The sequence below is a fragment of the Mobula hypostoma genome, chromosome 7 (genome assembly GCF_963921235.1).
Source record: "Mobula hypostoma chromosome 7, sMobHyp1.1, whole genome shotgun sequence".
Classification (NCBI taxonomy): Eukaryota; Metazoa; Chordata; class Chondrichthyes; order Myliobatiformes; family Myliobatidae; genus Mobula; species Mobula hypostoma.
In genome coordinates, this window is record NC_086103.1 from 158,100,171 (window position 1) to 158,116,086 (window position 15,916).

Consider the following 15,916-nt stretch of genomic DNA (forward strand, 5'->3'; position numbering starts at 1 on the left):
CGAGCCGAGCGACCCTGAGGGTGGCCGGGGGGGCTACACTCTGAAGTAACAAATCTAAAAAGTGGCCACATTCCAAAGCTCTTACAAACTGTAGTTAACATATTCGCTTAATAAACTTGTGATTACACGAGACCTTTAGCTTGGGATGTGTACACAATACTCACATTGTAATCGTTTATTTAAACGTCTGAAGGGTTCTTTCAAAATTCCCCCATTTACAATGGTCTTTTTTGTTTAAAGAAGATGAATATATAGTACATTCCTCATTCAAATTATTCACTATTTCCGCAACCAAAAATTTCTCAGTTTGTCCAAACGATTTGAAGGGAGACACTTAACATTAAAAAAAAGATGAGCTTTGACAATACAGTAAATGAGAGACAACCGCCTTCATAACGCTTTTAAGGCCCCGACTACATCTAGTTACTATTTATTGTCCTTTGATGCATCTCATTCATTAAAATCATTACATCAGGAACGTGGAAGTCCGCCTCACCTCCCTGCACCAACAGTGGCCCGGCGATTGTGATCTTACCCTGAGGCTGAACAAGTTTATCATGAGGATTCACGCGTGATTATAAAGTAACGAATGATCCTCTCCTGGATTCTGGTACAACAAAGAGTCTCGGGAATCGCGGACTATCAAAGGGATCTAATTTTTTTCTCCCAGTCAATTAAAAGAGAATTGACTCAGCGAGTGAGATTGTGATGAGACTTGAGAGAATACGCATGATGTTCGTCCCGTGATCCAAGAGAGAGGCGGTTCATGCTTCTCCCGCTCGCTCTGGCTGCCTGTTTCCTATGGCTTCTCCACGCTTGGAAACTTTTTGCTGTCCCACTCGGGACCCGGCCACCGATTTTGTCCTCGGTTTTCAGTCTGTCTTTTTCAACGGCATCTGCGTGGCCAGTGCCAGTCTGAGTCTTGTTGGCACACTTATTCAGATCTTGCCAAAACGGAGGTTCAGTTACCGCAGGTTCAGCCAGTACCCTCTGCAGAAGCCATCAGCATCTTCTCGAATCCTGCTCATCATTAATATCTGTGACATCTTAGGCTGCGTAGGTAGGTGGCTCTCCACTTCCACATTTACTTTCAATCAAAGTTTTTAAATTGTAGAAATTATTATAGCGGACGTCTTCGGTACTTTATGTCGATACTGCCACGTATTTAGTCACGGGTAAATCTTTTGGTGTGTGAATATCTGCTAGAAATGCTTCAAATGTTGCCAACTTGTCAACCCTGGAGAGTGTAAACGTGCTGTGTGGGGTTGATGCCTAAACGTGGGAGTAAAATGCCAATGGAGTGATGGGTGAAACGGGTGTCATTTTAACTGCTGGTCTTCTGGGAGTTTGTGGAAACCGAGGATTTCCATCGATCTCAGGCCACCAGGCAGACATTTGGCGCTAGCTGGGAGGCCCATGGACGGAGCTGTGGGGGGGGGGCTTGTATAACTGATTGCACATTTTTTTCATTCACCTGGTCTGGAGAAACCCATCAGAATGGCCAAGTAAGAATATTGCCAGCAGGCACTGTGACCAAGCCTTCACTGCCTGCTTCAGAATCAAGCAACGCGACTTTGGGTCACAATTGCTTCATAAGGAAATGATCATCTCATTCTACAAACTGCAAATATAAGGAAGCTCACTGGCCAGTTGCCCTTCTCAGGATCAAAAAATTCAAAGCAAATTTATTCAAAGTACATATACGTAACCATATACCACCCTGCTATTCATTTCCTCCCGGGCATACCCAGTAAATCCAAGAAAATACAAAAGAAAAAAATAGGAAATAATAAATAAGCAATAGATATCAAGAACATGAGATGAAGAGTCCTTGAAAATGAGTTATGGGAACTGTTCAGTGATGGAGTTATCAGATGGTTGAGATGGTCCAAGATGAGGAGCCTTGGAGGTTACATGGGAATGGGGTTGTTAGATTTTACCCACTGGTCAGCACAGTGAGTAGGTACCTTACGGTATCAGAGATATGGGTTTAATCCTGACCTTAATTTCTGTTTGAGTGGCTTTCCTCCAGTTCTCATCCAAGGAGGTACAGGTTTGTAGGTTAATTGGCCGCTGTAAGTTGCCCCCAGTGTAGAGGCAAGTGGTAGAATCCGGGGTGGAGGGGAGTTGATGACAATGTGGATGAATGAAGAAAATGGGATTAATGTACAATGGGTAGTTGATAGATGGCATGGGCTTGATGGGCCAAAGGGCCAGTTTTTGTGCCGTATTTCTCTGTCTCTGACTTTGGGCCTGTCCCAGGAACTGAAGATGGATCTCCAATATACTACTATGATCACTCTTGCTGCAGATATGAGCCACTGTCAGCAATTCGGAAGCCTGGGTTAAGGAGTTGTGAGTTCGGCAACTGGGGGATTCAAATTGAGTTAATGAATTAAATAAACCTAATTATAACCTATCATTCATAATGATAACCAGGAGATTACCAGATCTGCATAAGACAAAACTGATTCCCTAGCACCTTTGATACAAGGAAATCTTTGACTCTTGCCTGTCTATTGATGTCCAACTGGTATTTGCAATAGCTTAGCACAGGGGTCCCCAACCTTTCTCGCACTGTGGACCGGTTTCATATTGACAATATTCTTGCGGACCGGCCGACCTGGGGGGGGGGGGGCGCGTTGACAACGGACAAGAGTAGCAGTCAAATACGCTGGGTTTACCCCCGAGAAAGGCTACAATGACCATGAAGCCTTGCGTGGGAACCAGTGCGCATGTGTGTACGATTTTTTTTCCGCAAATCGTTTTTGGCGATTCTTTTCCGGGGCAGGGGGGATGTTAATCACGACCGGAATACCGATGATAATTAGCTAATACACTCAATTTCATTTCTAAAAGGGTTTATCTAAAGAATTTAATATTAAACACACAGCGCATGTTTTCCTTGCATTAATATAGTGATGAGTCAATTATCAGGGGAGGACAGGGGAGCTTGAAGTAAGTGTTGAATGAACTTCCAGTAGAAGTGGTAGAGGCAGGTTCGATATTATCATTTAAAGAAAAATTGGATAGGTATATAGACAGGAAAAGAATGGAGGGTTATGGGCTGAGTGCAGGTCGGTGGGACTAGGTGAGAGTAGCGATCAGCATGGATTAGAAGGGCAGAGATGGCCTGTTTCCGTGCTGTAATTGTTATATAGTTATATAAGTCAATAGCATCATAACATTTTAAGTATTGTTTGGATATTAAACAAGCAGCACATATTTTCCCCGTATGAACATATAAAATCACTGCAACACACCAATATCGCTGAAACAGTGGGAGCCCTGGGATTGTTTTCCTGCAACAAGACGGTCCTATTGAAGGGTGACGAGAGACAGCGATACTCGAACGGAGTTCCTTATGTCCAGTCTATTCCGCAATTTAGTTTTCGTCGCATTCATTGCAGAGATATGTTGGGAATGGAAGCAATGTTTTCAGTGCTTTCGCGGCTATCTCAGGATATTCAGCCTTGACTTTGATCTGGAATGCCAGCGGAGATGTCAAACATACTTTTCAGTCCACCGTCATTTGCAAGCTTGAGGAGTTGATCTCTTTCCTGCGCTGACATGGACGACGCGCGGGTAATGACCTCGCATGCGTAATGGCTCAACAGTGCGCGTGACAGGGAATGAGGAAAGGTGCAGCTGACTCATATCGCCAAATCATATCGTTTCCTCGCGGCCCGGTAGCATGTGCTCTGCGGCCCGGTGGTTGGGGACCGCTGGCTTAGCAAACCATAAGTTGTATCATGATAAAATAACAACAAAAACAGATGGAGAAACACAAGTTTCTATGAAAGGTTTGAGGTATGTGATGGACAGGGGGTCCTGATTGGGAGAGGGAGTGGTATGGGGATATGAAGAGAATGTTTTCTCTTGTGGGAGTTTTTATAAATGTTTAATACTAGGAATCTGCCCAGTTAAGGCAGAGATCAAATCACTACTTTTTTTTCTCACAGGTTGTCATGACTCTTTGGAATTCTCTTCCTTAAATATGAATGGAAACAGTATTTAGATATTTTAAAGACAGAGTTAGATAGGTTATCATTGAGTAAAGGGTGAAAGGTTATTCTGTGACGCTGTGCTAAGTTTACAATAGTTCAGCCAAAATTGCAGAGTGGGTTTGAAGAGCAGAGTGGCCTACTTCTGCTCCTAACTTGTATATTTGGGCAGTAAACTCTGCCCATTGAATCATACCAATTCTTCCTTATTAATATTTTAAAGTTGCATCCAAAATGGGAGAACTGTGCCAGAGCTTAATGAAGTAGTGCAGTGTGCTTGATTGGAGGAGCAACAAGAGGGAAGAGCCAACTTAACCGTCGTCAATCCATTCACGACTGAGGAAAGACAATATGCTTGCTTTATATGCTTTGCCACACATAAACGCAAGATTCTGTGCAGGAGTGTAATCAAGCAAATTCTCTTACTTGTCATATGACTGCTTCAGACCGGTCTCTCTCTCTCTCTCTCTCTCTCTTCCTGCTACTACCATTGGGCAGGATCAGCAGGAAGCTTGGGTACCATGCCACCAAGTTCAGGAACCGTTGCTGCCCTGCACCCATCGGATTCCTGGATGGGCTTCATTTGCTTCTGCACTAAGCTGACTCCGCAGCCTGTGGACTCAGTTTCAGGGACACTGGAGCTCATGTTCTGTGTGTTACTTGTTTACTTTTTTATTATTTGCACGATCTGACCTCTTTTGCATATCGGACATGCGGTGGACTTCGTGTGTGTATTTTATTTTTGGTGGATTCCATTGTGAATTTTGTTTTGTGAGTAACTGCAAGAAGATGAATCTCAAGGTTATATATGGTATACCTGCTTTGATAATAAATTTGGAATGAGGTGCGATTATGGCAGTAACAAAACTCTTGGTCAAAGAGAAGAACGAGAAGGGACAAGAGGGTCAGGAATGGAATTCTAGAGCACAGTCACCATTAGTGGAATGATTAAACCAGAGGATGATTAAGAGATCAGAATGGAATGATTATAAGTATCATGTGGGAGTGTTAGCCTCGTGATGACTACAGAGATAGAGTGATAACGTCATTGTAAGATTTGAAAGAAGAGCATTTTGCAAACTAGTTGTTGGTTAACAGAGCTAATGAAGGGCACAAAGAGCAGGGATTATGGGAGAGGAGGACGAGGATCACCTTAGCCGAAGGCCTCTATCATGATTTGGAAATTAATCAGTACAGTTGATTGGAATCAAGGTGCCTCCACCAATGAGCAGTGTGGAATTATTTTCAAAGCCCCGACTGATAACAATTCAATAGCATAAGGCAGTATTTTAAGTGAGAATGCTGGACACTAAATGCTTGTGTTTAATGCTCACATCCCAAGAAAAATTTAAGAAAATCATGACATTAAATAACAGTTTTTAAAAACTTTGTTTGAATATGCAGTAGCCTTTTTGTTTGTTGAAATTCTGGAAATGATAGAAATTGTGTTATTTTTAAATCTCCTACCTCGATTAAGCAGCATAGTGTCCCAAATAAATGAAGGGAATTTCGGCAGTTCTCGCAATTTGCTTTGTTCCTTAAGAGTTGTCCAAAATAAGCAGCGTCATTTATTAACCTGTGACCCAATTAACCTGAATCCACTGTATTTGAAAACCATGACTCTGTTATCAACTTATTGTCAAAAAAGTTTCTCCCTATTTGATCTGTCAAGACTCTTAATAAATTTGCATAACTCCTCCTGGATCTACTACTAACATTAACCATACTTGAAGAAAAGAAGTACAACTTCATCTGTTGGGACATTAGTGAAATCTTCAGTTCTATAATTGCCATCCTTTCCAAGCATGGTATCTATGCTTATATTCAGTACTCTGAGTGAAGACCCAGCCAATGACTTGCAAGTATTAGCATTATTTCTGTTTTTAGTATGCCATTCACAAAGCCAAATTTTCCCAATGTACTTTGTCACGTTTATAAATTCATGCATGTTTCCCAACCTCAGTTATTGACAGAGGAATTCATCCGGTGTAGGTGCCGTGTTCTTTTGATTGACTGTTAATGTACAAATCAGCAGGAACATGATGAACTACTTTCATACAATGCTTTCAATGATTGCACCTTTCAAATCTTCATTTTCATTGTAACATTCAAAATGATTGTTTATACCTTCAAGTTCTTCGTAGTTCCTAACTTGTTGAAATAATGAAATTATTTTCATTTTCGCTTACTGCCATTTCTGGCATTTCTAAGCCTGAATGCTTGAATCTGTAGTGAACGACACAGTTCTGAATTGTCTTACTGGTTATTTCATGCCAACTATCAGTGACTAAACTCACTGCTTTATGAACACAAACACAAGCAACTGATGCTATTTTAAAAATTGTTTGCTCTAAGCATTGATGTGATGTCTAACGACCATGACACACGACTGATAGTTAGAAATTGTTTGGCAACAGTCTCCTGCCCCACTTGTGACATAGTGTCCCAAATAAATGAGGAGAGTCCCTGCTATTTTCTCAATTAGGTTTTGTTCTTTAAGTGTTGTCCCAAATAAGCGGCTGCCACAATTTACCAATGACCCAATTAACCGGAATATACTATAAATAGCAGAATTGGTTAAAAAGAAAGAAAAATTAAAAACCGAATGTGCAGGAAATACTTGTTGAGTATTACAGAACGAGGAACAGTTGATATTTTGGATTGGAGATTCTTCAACTGATTCCTTCATCACTTCTGAGCAGAAATATTAAGCTGCATCTCTTTCTGCAGATGTTGCCTGACAAGTTGAGTTTTGTGCTATTTTTTCTGGTTTATTTCAGATTTCCAGAATCTGCAGTTAGCTGTTTAGACAATTTTGTTATGATTCCTACATTGTGCTTTGAGGAACTAAAATTAGTAGCTCCTATGGCTGCACTCTTCTCTTTTCATACTTGTATCAGAAATGTAAACCATAAAGCAGGTACAGTAGTTTTTTAAAAAAAGTCCCCTGGATGAGTGAAAAGAAAGTAATTTAACAGAATAAAACATAGGATCAGAATTAGGCCACCTGGCCTATCGATTCTACTCTGCCATTCCATCATGGCTGATTTATTCTCCCCATCAATCCTATTCTTCTGCCTTCCAGTAACCTTTGACACCCTTACTAATCAAAAAACTATCAACCTCTCTTGAAATATACCCAATGATTTGGTGTCCATAACCGACTGTGGAAACAGATTCACCACGCTCTGGCTAAAGAAATTCCTTCTCATCTCTGTTCTAAAGAGACGTCCTTTCATTCTAACATCCTTCTATCATCCCCATGTCTACTCTGTCTGGGCCTTAAAATATTCAGTAGTTTTCAATAATAATTCCCCCCTCATTCTTTTAAACACTGGTGAGTACAGGGCCAGAGCCATCAAACAAGCTTCATACATTAACACTTTTATTCCTGGGATCATTCTCATGAGAAAGTAGGATTTATACATTTGTACTTTTTATAAAAGGAGAATTTATGGTTTTGTCATTTTATACGTTTGACTGTGACCAAAGGTAACTTATCTGAACAAGAGTTCAAGGCCAGTTGGTCTGTCAGGCCCATTCTAAAGCATGAAGATGTTAGCTGTGTATGCTGTAAATTGCACAAGTCCTCACTACTACGATTGCATTCTCTCCTGGGAAAGGAACTTTTTTAAATGGATGGAAAAGGATTCGAGGATGCTGAAGCAAGAGGTTCCCTGATACTCTGTTTTCTGTAAAATATGTTTTTACTTATCTTCGTCACTGTTGTAAATATTCTTTGCCCATACATGTCCTCTTTACTTTCCTTACGGACACTGAATCATAAACAGAGGCATGGTTATAATATTGTCTGAAGCAAGAATTTACCCAGCCTCACCTGAACCGTTTCCATGGAGTCCACACAGTGAATGGGCCAACAGCATATCTATAGATCGAAGTCTTTGTGAAAAGAATTCCCTACTGTGGTTTTCGTCGGAAGAAATTCATGGACTCTGGGTAACTCAAAATAACCCCTCTACATGAACCAAACATAAGGTTTTTGTGCCTTCTGCCTGATGTGAGGGGGAAGAAGAGGAAATGTCCGGGGTGGGAGGGCTCTTTGATTATGCTGACTGTTTTACTGAAGCAGTGAAGAGTATAGACAGAGTCCAGAGTCCATGGAGATAAGGCTGGCTTTCCGTGACCCGCTGAGCTGCAGCTTCAGATGGTTTCAGATAGAGCAGTTGCCAAACCAAGCTATGATAAATCCAGATGTGGTGCTTTCTCTGGTGTGTTGATAAAACTGATGGGTGTCAAAAGGGACATGGAATTAGTTTGGAACTTGTATCCATCCCAAAACCAAATAAAGCGCACAGTTGTTCTATTTCTTTGCCAATCCAGGTGCACACAATAGTTTAAAGAGTAAATGTACAGAGGAGCATTTATCTCTGTTCTTGCTTTCCTAATTCACCTGAACCATATTGTTTCTTTCAAATTGGTTCTTTCCATAAGGTCTTCTGAAAAGTTGAGGATTTCTGGAGTCATTCTTTTAAAAAAAGAAACTCTACAGTAGTTCACACAAAATGCTGGTGGAACGCAGCAGGCCAGGCAGCATCCATAGGAAGAAGCACAGTTGACGTTTCAGGCCGAGACCCTTCGTCAGGACTCGTACTGAGGGTCTTGGCCTGAAACGTTGACTGTGCTTCTCCCTGTGGACACTGCCTGGCCTGCTGCATTCCACCAGCATTCTGTGTGTGTTGCTTGAATTTCCAGCATCTGCAGATTTCCTTGTCTCTACAGTAGTTTCTTTGTAATGGATATTATTGTCAACACTACTTATGGAGATGGATGTATTATTCCCTCTCTTCTGTTGTCCCATCCCTCATGTCAGAATTGCAAAGCTGTTTTCTAATGAGGCCACGAACACAAGTCAAGACTATGAATTTGCTGCATCATGACATTTCAGAAGAAAGCCAAAAGTAAGAGTCAGCTAATTTTTACTCTGACACACCAGAACTTAAAATATCTTGGGAGAGAGAAAAAAGCAAAACTTGTACTAAATGGAAAAAAGTTCAAAAATTTCAAAGTAGCCAAGTCAGCTTGAAAAAGTCACTGAATAGTTTTTTTCAACAAATCAGAATCAGATTTAATATCACCAGCATATGTCATTAAATTTGTTAACTTTACAGCAGCAGTACAATGAAATACATGATAAATAAATAGAAATAAAACTGAGTGACAATAAATGTATACATATTATAATAGTTAAGTTAAAATAAGTATTGCAAAATAACAGAAATAAAAAAGTAGTGAGGTAGCGTTCATGGTTTCAGTGTCTATTTAGAAATCGGGTGATGGAGGGGAAGAAGCTGTTCCTGAATCGCTGACTGTGTGCCTTCAGGTTTCTGTGCCTCCTACCTGAGGGTAACAGTGAGAAAAGGGCATTTCTGGGTTGTGGGGATCCGTAATGATGGATGCCGCCTTCCTAAGGCACCGCTCCTTGAAGATGTCTTGGATACTGTGGAGCCTGGTACCCATAATGGAGCTGACCAATTTTACAAGTTTCTGTAACTTATTTTGATCTTGTACAGTAAGTAGCCCCCCCTCCCTCCCACACCAAACAATGATGCAGCCAGTCAGAATGCTCTCCATGGTATATTTGTAGAAGTTTTCAAGTGTTTCAGTTGACAAACCAAATCTCCTCACGCTCCTAATGTAATATACCCACTAACTTGCCTTCTTTATAGTGGCATCAATGTGTTGTAGTACCAGAAAAAACAACACACTGGACCACTGTCACACTAAGATCAAGAGTGCTTACCGTGCTATTCCATGCCCTCACTTCGGGAAGTCTGATCACTTAGTTGTACTTCTACTCCCTGAGAACAGGCAGAGACTAAAGACTGCAGCGCCAGTAGTGAGGACCAAGAAGGTTTGGACGAGAGAGGAACAGAAGTGCCTACAAGACTGCTTTGAATCGGTGGACTGGACTGTATTCAGGGATTCATCTTCGAACCTGGATGAGTGTGCTGCAGTTGCCACCGACTTCATTAAAACCTGGGTGGATGAGCGTGTGCCTGCAAAGATTTACTGTACATTCCCAAACTAAAAGCCATGGATGAACCAGGAGGTTTGTCATCAGCTGAGGACTAGATCTGTGGCATTTAAGTCTGCTGATCCAGGTCTGTATAAGAAGACTAGGTATGACTTGCGGAAGGCTATTTCAAGAGTGAGTGAGGTTGGGGGTGTCATTGGATGCACGTCAACTCTGGCAGGGCTTGCAAGATATTATTTCCTACAAAGTGAAACCCAACATCATGAACGACAGCGAAGCTTCACTACCAGACGAGCTCACACCTTTTATGCTCACTGTAAGAGGGAGAATAAAACTACAGCTGTCAGGTTCCCTGCAGCACCCGGTGGCCCGATGATCTCTGTCTCAGGGGCTGATGTTAGGAGGGTGAACCCTTGCAAGGCAGCAGGTCCCGATGGAGTACCTGATAGAGCTCTGAAAACTTGTGCCAACCAACTGGCAGGGGTATTCAAAGACACTTTCAATCTCTCACTGCTACAGTCAGAAGTTCTCACCTACTTCAAAAAGGTAACAATTATAGCAGGGCCCAAGAAGTGCTGTATGAACTGCCTTAATGACTGTCGTCTAGTTGCACCCACATCTACAGTGATGAAATGTTTTGAGAGATTGGTCATAGCTAGGATCAACTCCTGCATCAGCAAGGACTTGAACTCACTGCAATTTGCCTATTGGCACAATAGGTCTGCGACGGATGCGATCTTAATGGCTCTCCACGTGGCCTTGGATCACCTGGACAATACAAACACCTATGTCAGGATGCTGATTATTGACAATAGCTCAGTGTTTAACACCATCGTTCCTACAGTTCTGATCAGAAAGCTACAGAACCTGAAACTCTGTGTCTCCCTCTGCGACTGGTTTCTCAACTTCCTAACTGGAAGACCACAATCCGTGCAGATTGGAAATAACTTCTCAGCCGCTGAGAATTAACACTGGCACTCCATGGGGGTGGTGTGCTTAGCCCACTGCTCTACTCTCTCTATACCCATGACTGTGTGGCTAGGCCTAGCACAAATGCCATCTATACATTTGCTGATGATTCAACCATTGTTGGCAGAATCTCAGATGGTGACGAGAGGGTCATACAGGAGTGAGATATATCAGCTACTTGAGTGGTGTCATAGCAACAACCTTGCACTCAATGTTAATAAGACCAAAGTGCTAATTGTGGACTTCAGAAAGGATAACATGAGGGAACACAAACCAATCCTCATAGAGGGATCTGAAGTGGAGAGAGTGAGCAATTTCAATTTCCTGAGTGTCAATCTGGTCCCAACATATTGATGCAGCTATAAAGAAAGCAAGACATCGGCTATATTTCATTAGGCGTTTGAGAAGATTTGGTTCGTCACCTAAAACACTCAAACTTCTACAGATACTGTATACCGTGAAGAACGTTCTGACTGGCTGCATCACTGTCTGGTATGGGAGGCGGGCGGCTACTGCACAGAATTGAAGTTAGCAAGCTGCAGAAAGTTGTAACATTAGTTAGCTCCACCATCGGTACCAGCCTCTGCAGTGTCCAGGTCATCTTCAAGAAGCGATGCCTGAGAAAGGCGGCATCCATCATTAACCTCCATCACCCAGGACATCTCCACTTCTCATTGTTACCATCAGAAAGTAGGTACAGAAGCCTGAAGGCACACACAGTCAGCAATTCGGGGACAGCTTCTTCCCCTCTGCCACCCGATTCTTAAGTGGATATTGAACCCATGAAGGCTACCTCACTTCCAATTTTGATATCTAATTTTCCACTACTTACTTTAATGTAGCTGTTTAATATAGACATATACTTACAGTAATTCAGTTTTTTCTGTATTATTTATCATGTATTGCATTGTACTGCTGCTGCAAAGTTAGCAAATTTGACAACATATGTCGATGATATTCAACCTGATTCTGAAGTACACTTATTATCAAGTATTTATACTGTATAGTCTTGAGATCCATCTTCTTGCAGGAAGCCACGAAACAAAGAAACACAATAAAACCCACTTTTTAATAAAAATCCACATAACAAAGACAGTCAAACATCCAATGTGTGAAAAAAGAACAAATCGTGCAAACAATAAAAAAGTCAACAAATAATACATCAAACGTTAACCGCAGAGTTCCTGACAGTCAGTCCAGAGTTACAGAGCACCAACAATTACAGAATCCCTTCCTCCTCAGCTGTCATCTCTGGCAGTGTCATTGGTGCTACTTTGTTGATAGAATATCAGCGAGTGACAAGGAGGTTTAAAGGAGTGAGAAAGTTCATCTGGTTGGGTGGTATCACAACAATAACTTTGTACTCAACATCAGCAAGACCAAAGGACTGGTTGTGGACTTCAGGAAGGAGATGTCAGGCTGACACATGCTGGTCCTCATTGAAGGATCAGCGGTGAAAGAAAGTGAGCAGCTTTAACCTCTTGGGGTCAACATCTCAAGGACCCTACCTTGCACTGAACACAGACACAATTGTGAAGAAAGCACACCAAAGGCTGTCCTTCATCTGAAGCTTTGGAGATTTGGTACATCAAAAAGACTTGCAAATTTCTAGAGATGTACATTGAAGAACATTCTGACTGGCTACATCACAACCTGGTATGGAACCTCCAATGCACGAGGTTGCAAAGGGTTGTTCACTCACTCAGTTCCATCGTGGGTACAAACACTCCCTGGCATCAAGGACAGCTTCTAAAGGTAGTTCCTTAGAAAGGCCCTCTTATCCTGGATATGCCCTCTTCTTGTTACTTCCATCAGGGATTCAGTACAGGAGCCTGAGACCTGCACTCAATAATTTAGGAATAGCTCCTTCCCCTCTGCTGTCAGATTTCTGACCAGCCCATGAACACTATCTTATTATTCCTTTTTTTCTCTTTTGCACTAGCTTTTTGTCTTTGTACTGTCCTACTGCTGCAAAACAACACATTTCACTTCATGTGTAGGTGACAATAAATCTGATTCTGATGTCAAAATATATCCTGACTTGTAAATATATCACCATTCTTTCATCATCTTTGGATCCATATCCTGGAATTCATACCCAACAGAACTCTGGTGGGCCTTTGGTAGAAGAATTGTAGTAGTACAAGAAAATGGCTCAGCATGTTCTAGATGGGCTGAAGGGCCTGTTTCTGTGCTGTACTTTTCTATGACTCTAAAATAGCTCATCACCACCTTCTTAATGGCAACTAAGAAAGCAACTATGCCTATAGCTTATAGAATTGGATTAATAAAAAGTGGCTTCTGTTATGCTTTGTTACCTGAAACCACAATCAAGATGTTTTTCTCCATGTTTTCGATGCACAATGCATCACCTAGAACTACAAGATAATGGTTCACACAATTATGATCAAAGATCTGATACATTCTGGTGCATCTGTTTTTAACTTCACTTTGCACCACTATCTATGGTTCAATAAATAAAGTGAGGGAACATTTAAAAAGTGAACGGTGAAGTTCGTCCATGTGTAAACAAGTAGAGATGTGTCCATATGAGAGAAGGGTTCAAGTGATATGGTCTAAAAAGAGCATTAGTAATTGCTTAAAAGGGATCAACTTATTGCAGGTTTCCTGCTACTAATGTACTTACTCTGTGTTCAAAGTTCTCTCATGACTATCTGCCCCTTAGGTATTATAATCAGATCATCAGTGTGGCTTAGCTCTCCAAATTTTACATCAAGAATCTCTGCTAATGGGACTGAATTGTGGCCAACAGCCTTCTGTGTAGCCAGTGCTGTAAGTAGAAATTACTTGTAAAACCTCAACATTGCTTTTTTTCTAATGTTGCAATTAAGATATTGAAACATGTTTAAGAAGTAACATTTTTCTCTGCACCCTTATTATCTATTTAAGATGATCAATTTGTAAGTTGTTTATCTGATAGCAATAAAGACATCTAAATTTTTGTCCCTTCCTCCTAGCAGATATGGATTCAGCTGTTCTACAGTGCCACATTCTGGTGGTTGTTCTGCTATGCTGTGGATGTTTACCTTATTGTAAAACGATCTTCTGGACTAAGGCAAGTTCACAGAGTAAATTATCTAAATAGTTTGTAACAGCATCATACATTGCAGACAGGAATAACCTTCAACTTGGGAGCTGTAGGCCTCTGTTAGTCTCGTGAGACCATGGATTTGCACTTTGGAAGGTTTCCAGGGCGCAGGCCTGGGCAAGGTTGTATGGAAGACCGGCAGTTGCCCATGCTGCAGGTCTCTCCTCTCCACGCCACCTATGTTGTCCAAGGGAAGGGCGTTAAGACCCATACAGCTTGGCACCGGTGTCACCGCAGAGCAATGTGTGGTTAAGTGCCTTGCTCAAGGACACACACACTGCCTCAGCCAAGGCTCGAATTAGCGACCTTAACCACTTGGCCACGCACTATAACTTGCGAGTTATAGTATTAAAATTAATTTGCACTTTTTGTAATTTGGGGCTACATTTTTGAAGATTCAATTATTACACAAAAATATACCGTAATAAGCTTAAGAATTCTTGCTGAAATAGTTGCATTCAATGTTAATTGAGTTATTTTCAGTGTTTGTAAAAACTATTGACAGAGGTTGATTATAACACAATGTCTGTATGACAATTGAAACACATTAGACAGTTTTAGATGGATAGAATGAGAGAACGTGAGGGAAGTTGGTGGTAGATCTTGTTTATGTGTAAAGAACCAAATGTGTGCAAATGAGAGAAGGGTTCAAGTGATGACTTTTTTTTAAAAAAATTGGTAATTATTGAAACATGTCTGCTGATTGTGATTCTCCTCTTACTAATAATTTGCTTTTTTTCTATTTTTTCAATTTTTTTTGGCTGCTTCTGCTCTCTTTCCCATCATACTACTGTCTTGTTACATGTTACACTTAGTGAAGGGACTTTTGGAGATTTCTGAAGAGCAAATAATAAAGTGGTAATCATTCTCCACCAGTCATGATTCCCTTGTAGCTCCTCCAAATATAGTCATTATCTCTGCGTCGCTGACTAGAGTGGCAAATTTTAAAACTGGAGAGACACCAAGTTAATTTGAGGATACACTGATGTTTGTTTGCTGATGTTTGAGTGCAACATTATGGAGCATCACTTGGTGAGATAATTAGCACTTGCTGCCTTCAGATATGTTCCCACCAAGCCACAGGGGCATATAATGTACAATTAAAATTGTTCCCTATCACCCATTATGAAATAAATGTTTCATAAGTAATTAGTCCACAGCGATGAAGAGCATTTTCTAATTCTAGAACAGGAATCATATCTCATTTTATACAGCAATTCTACTTAGATTGTCTACAATGCAGCTTGTTAAGTATAGACATACACTTACTGGCCACTTTATTAAGTACGTGCTAATGCAAATATCTAATCAGCCAGTCATGTGGCAGCAACTTAATGCATTACAGCATGCTGGCACAGTCAAGAGATTTAATTGTTGCTCAGATGAAACATGAAGAAATGTGATCTTAGTGACTTTGACTGTGGAATGATTGGTGTCAGATGGGGTGGTTTAAGTATTTCAGAAACTGCTGATCTCCAGGGATTTTTCACACACAGCACTTTCTAGAGTTCACAGACAACAGTGTGTTAAACAAAAAATATCCAGTGAACCACCTTGTTAATGAAAGAGATCAGAGGAGAATGGCCAGAATGGTTCAAGCTGACAGGAAGGCATCAGTAACTCAAGTAACTACGTGTTACAACAGTGGTGTGCAGAGGAGTATCTTTGAATGCACAGCGCGTTGAACCTTGAAGTGGATGGGCTACAGCAGCAGAAGATCATAAACATACATTCAGTGGCCATTCTGTTATATTCAGGAGGTACCCAATAAATTGGCCACTGAATGCGTAGCTTTAGATAATGGAATCTAAGAGTAATACTCAGACTCTCTGACTCTTA

At 41.1% G+C, this 15,916-nt stretch overlaps 1 protein-coding gene across 1 annotated transcript in view; it reads left to right on the plus strand.

Annotated features, from left to right (window-relative positions):
- The first annotated feature begins 801 nt into the window (after positions 1 to 801).
- Positions 802 to 15,916, plus strand: part of gpr143 (G protein-coupled receptor 143) — a 54,057-nt gene continuing 38,942 nt past the window's right edge. Inside the window, exons 1-3 of the mRNA XM_063054911.1 lie at positions 802 to 1,060; positions 13,655 to 13,761; positions 13,950 to 14,044. Coding sequence (XP_062910981.1) covers positions 802 to 1,060; positions 13,655 to 13,761; positions 13,950 to 14,044 — 461 coding nt within the window. The remainder of the gene's footprint in view (positions 1,061 to 13,654; positions 13,762 to 13,949; positions 14,045 to 15,916) is intronic.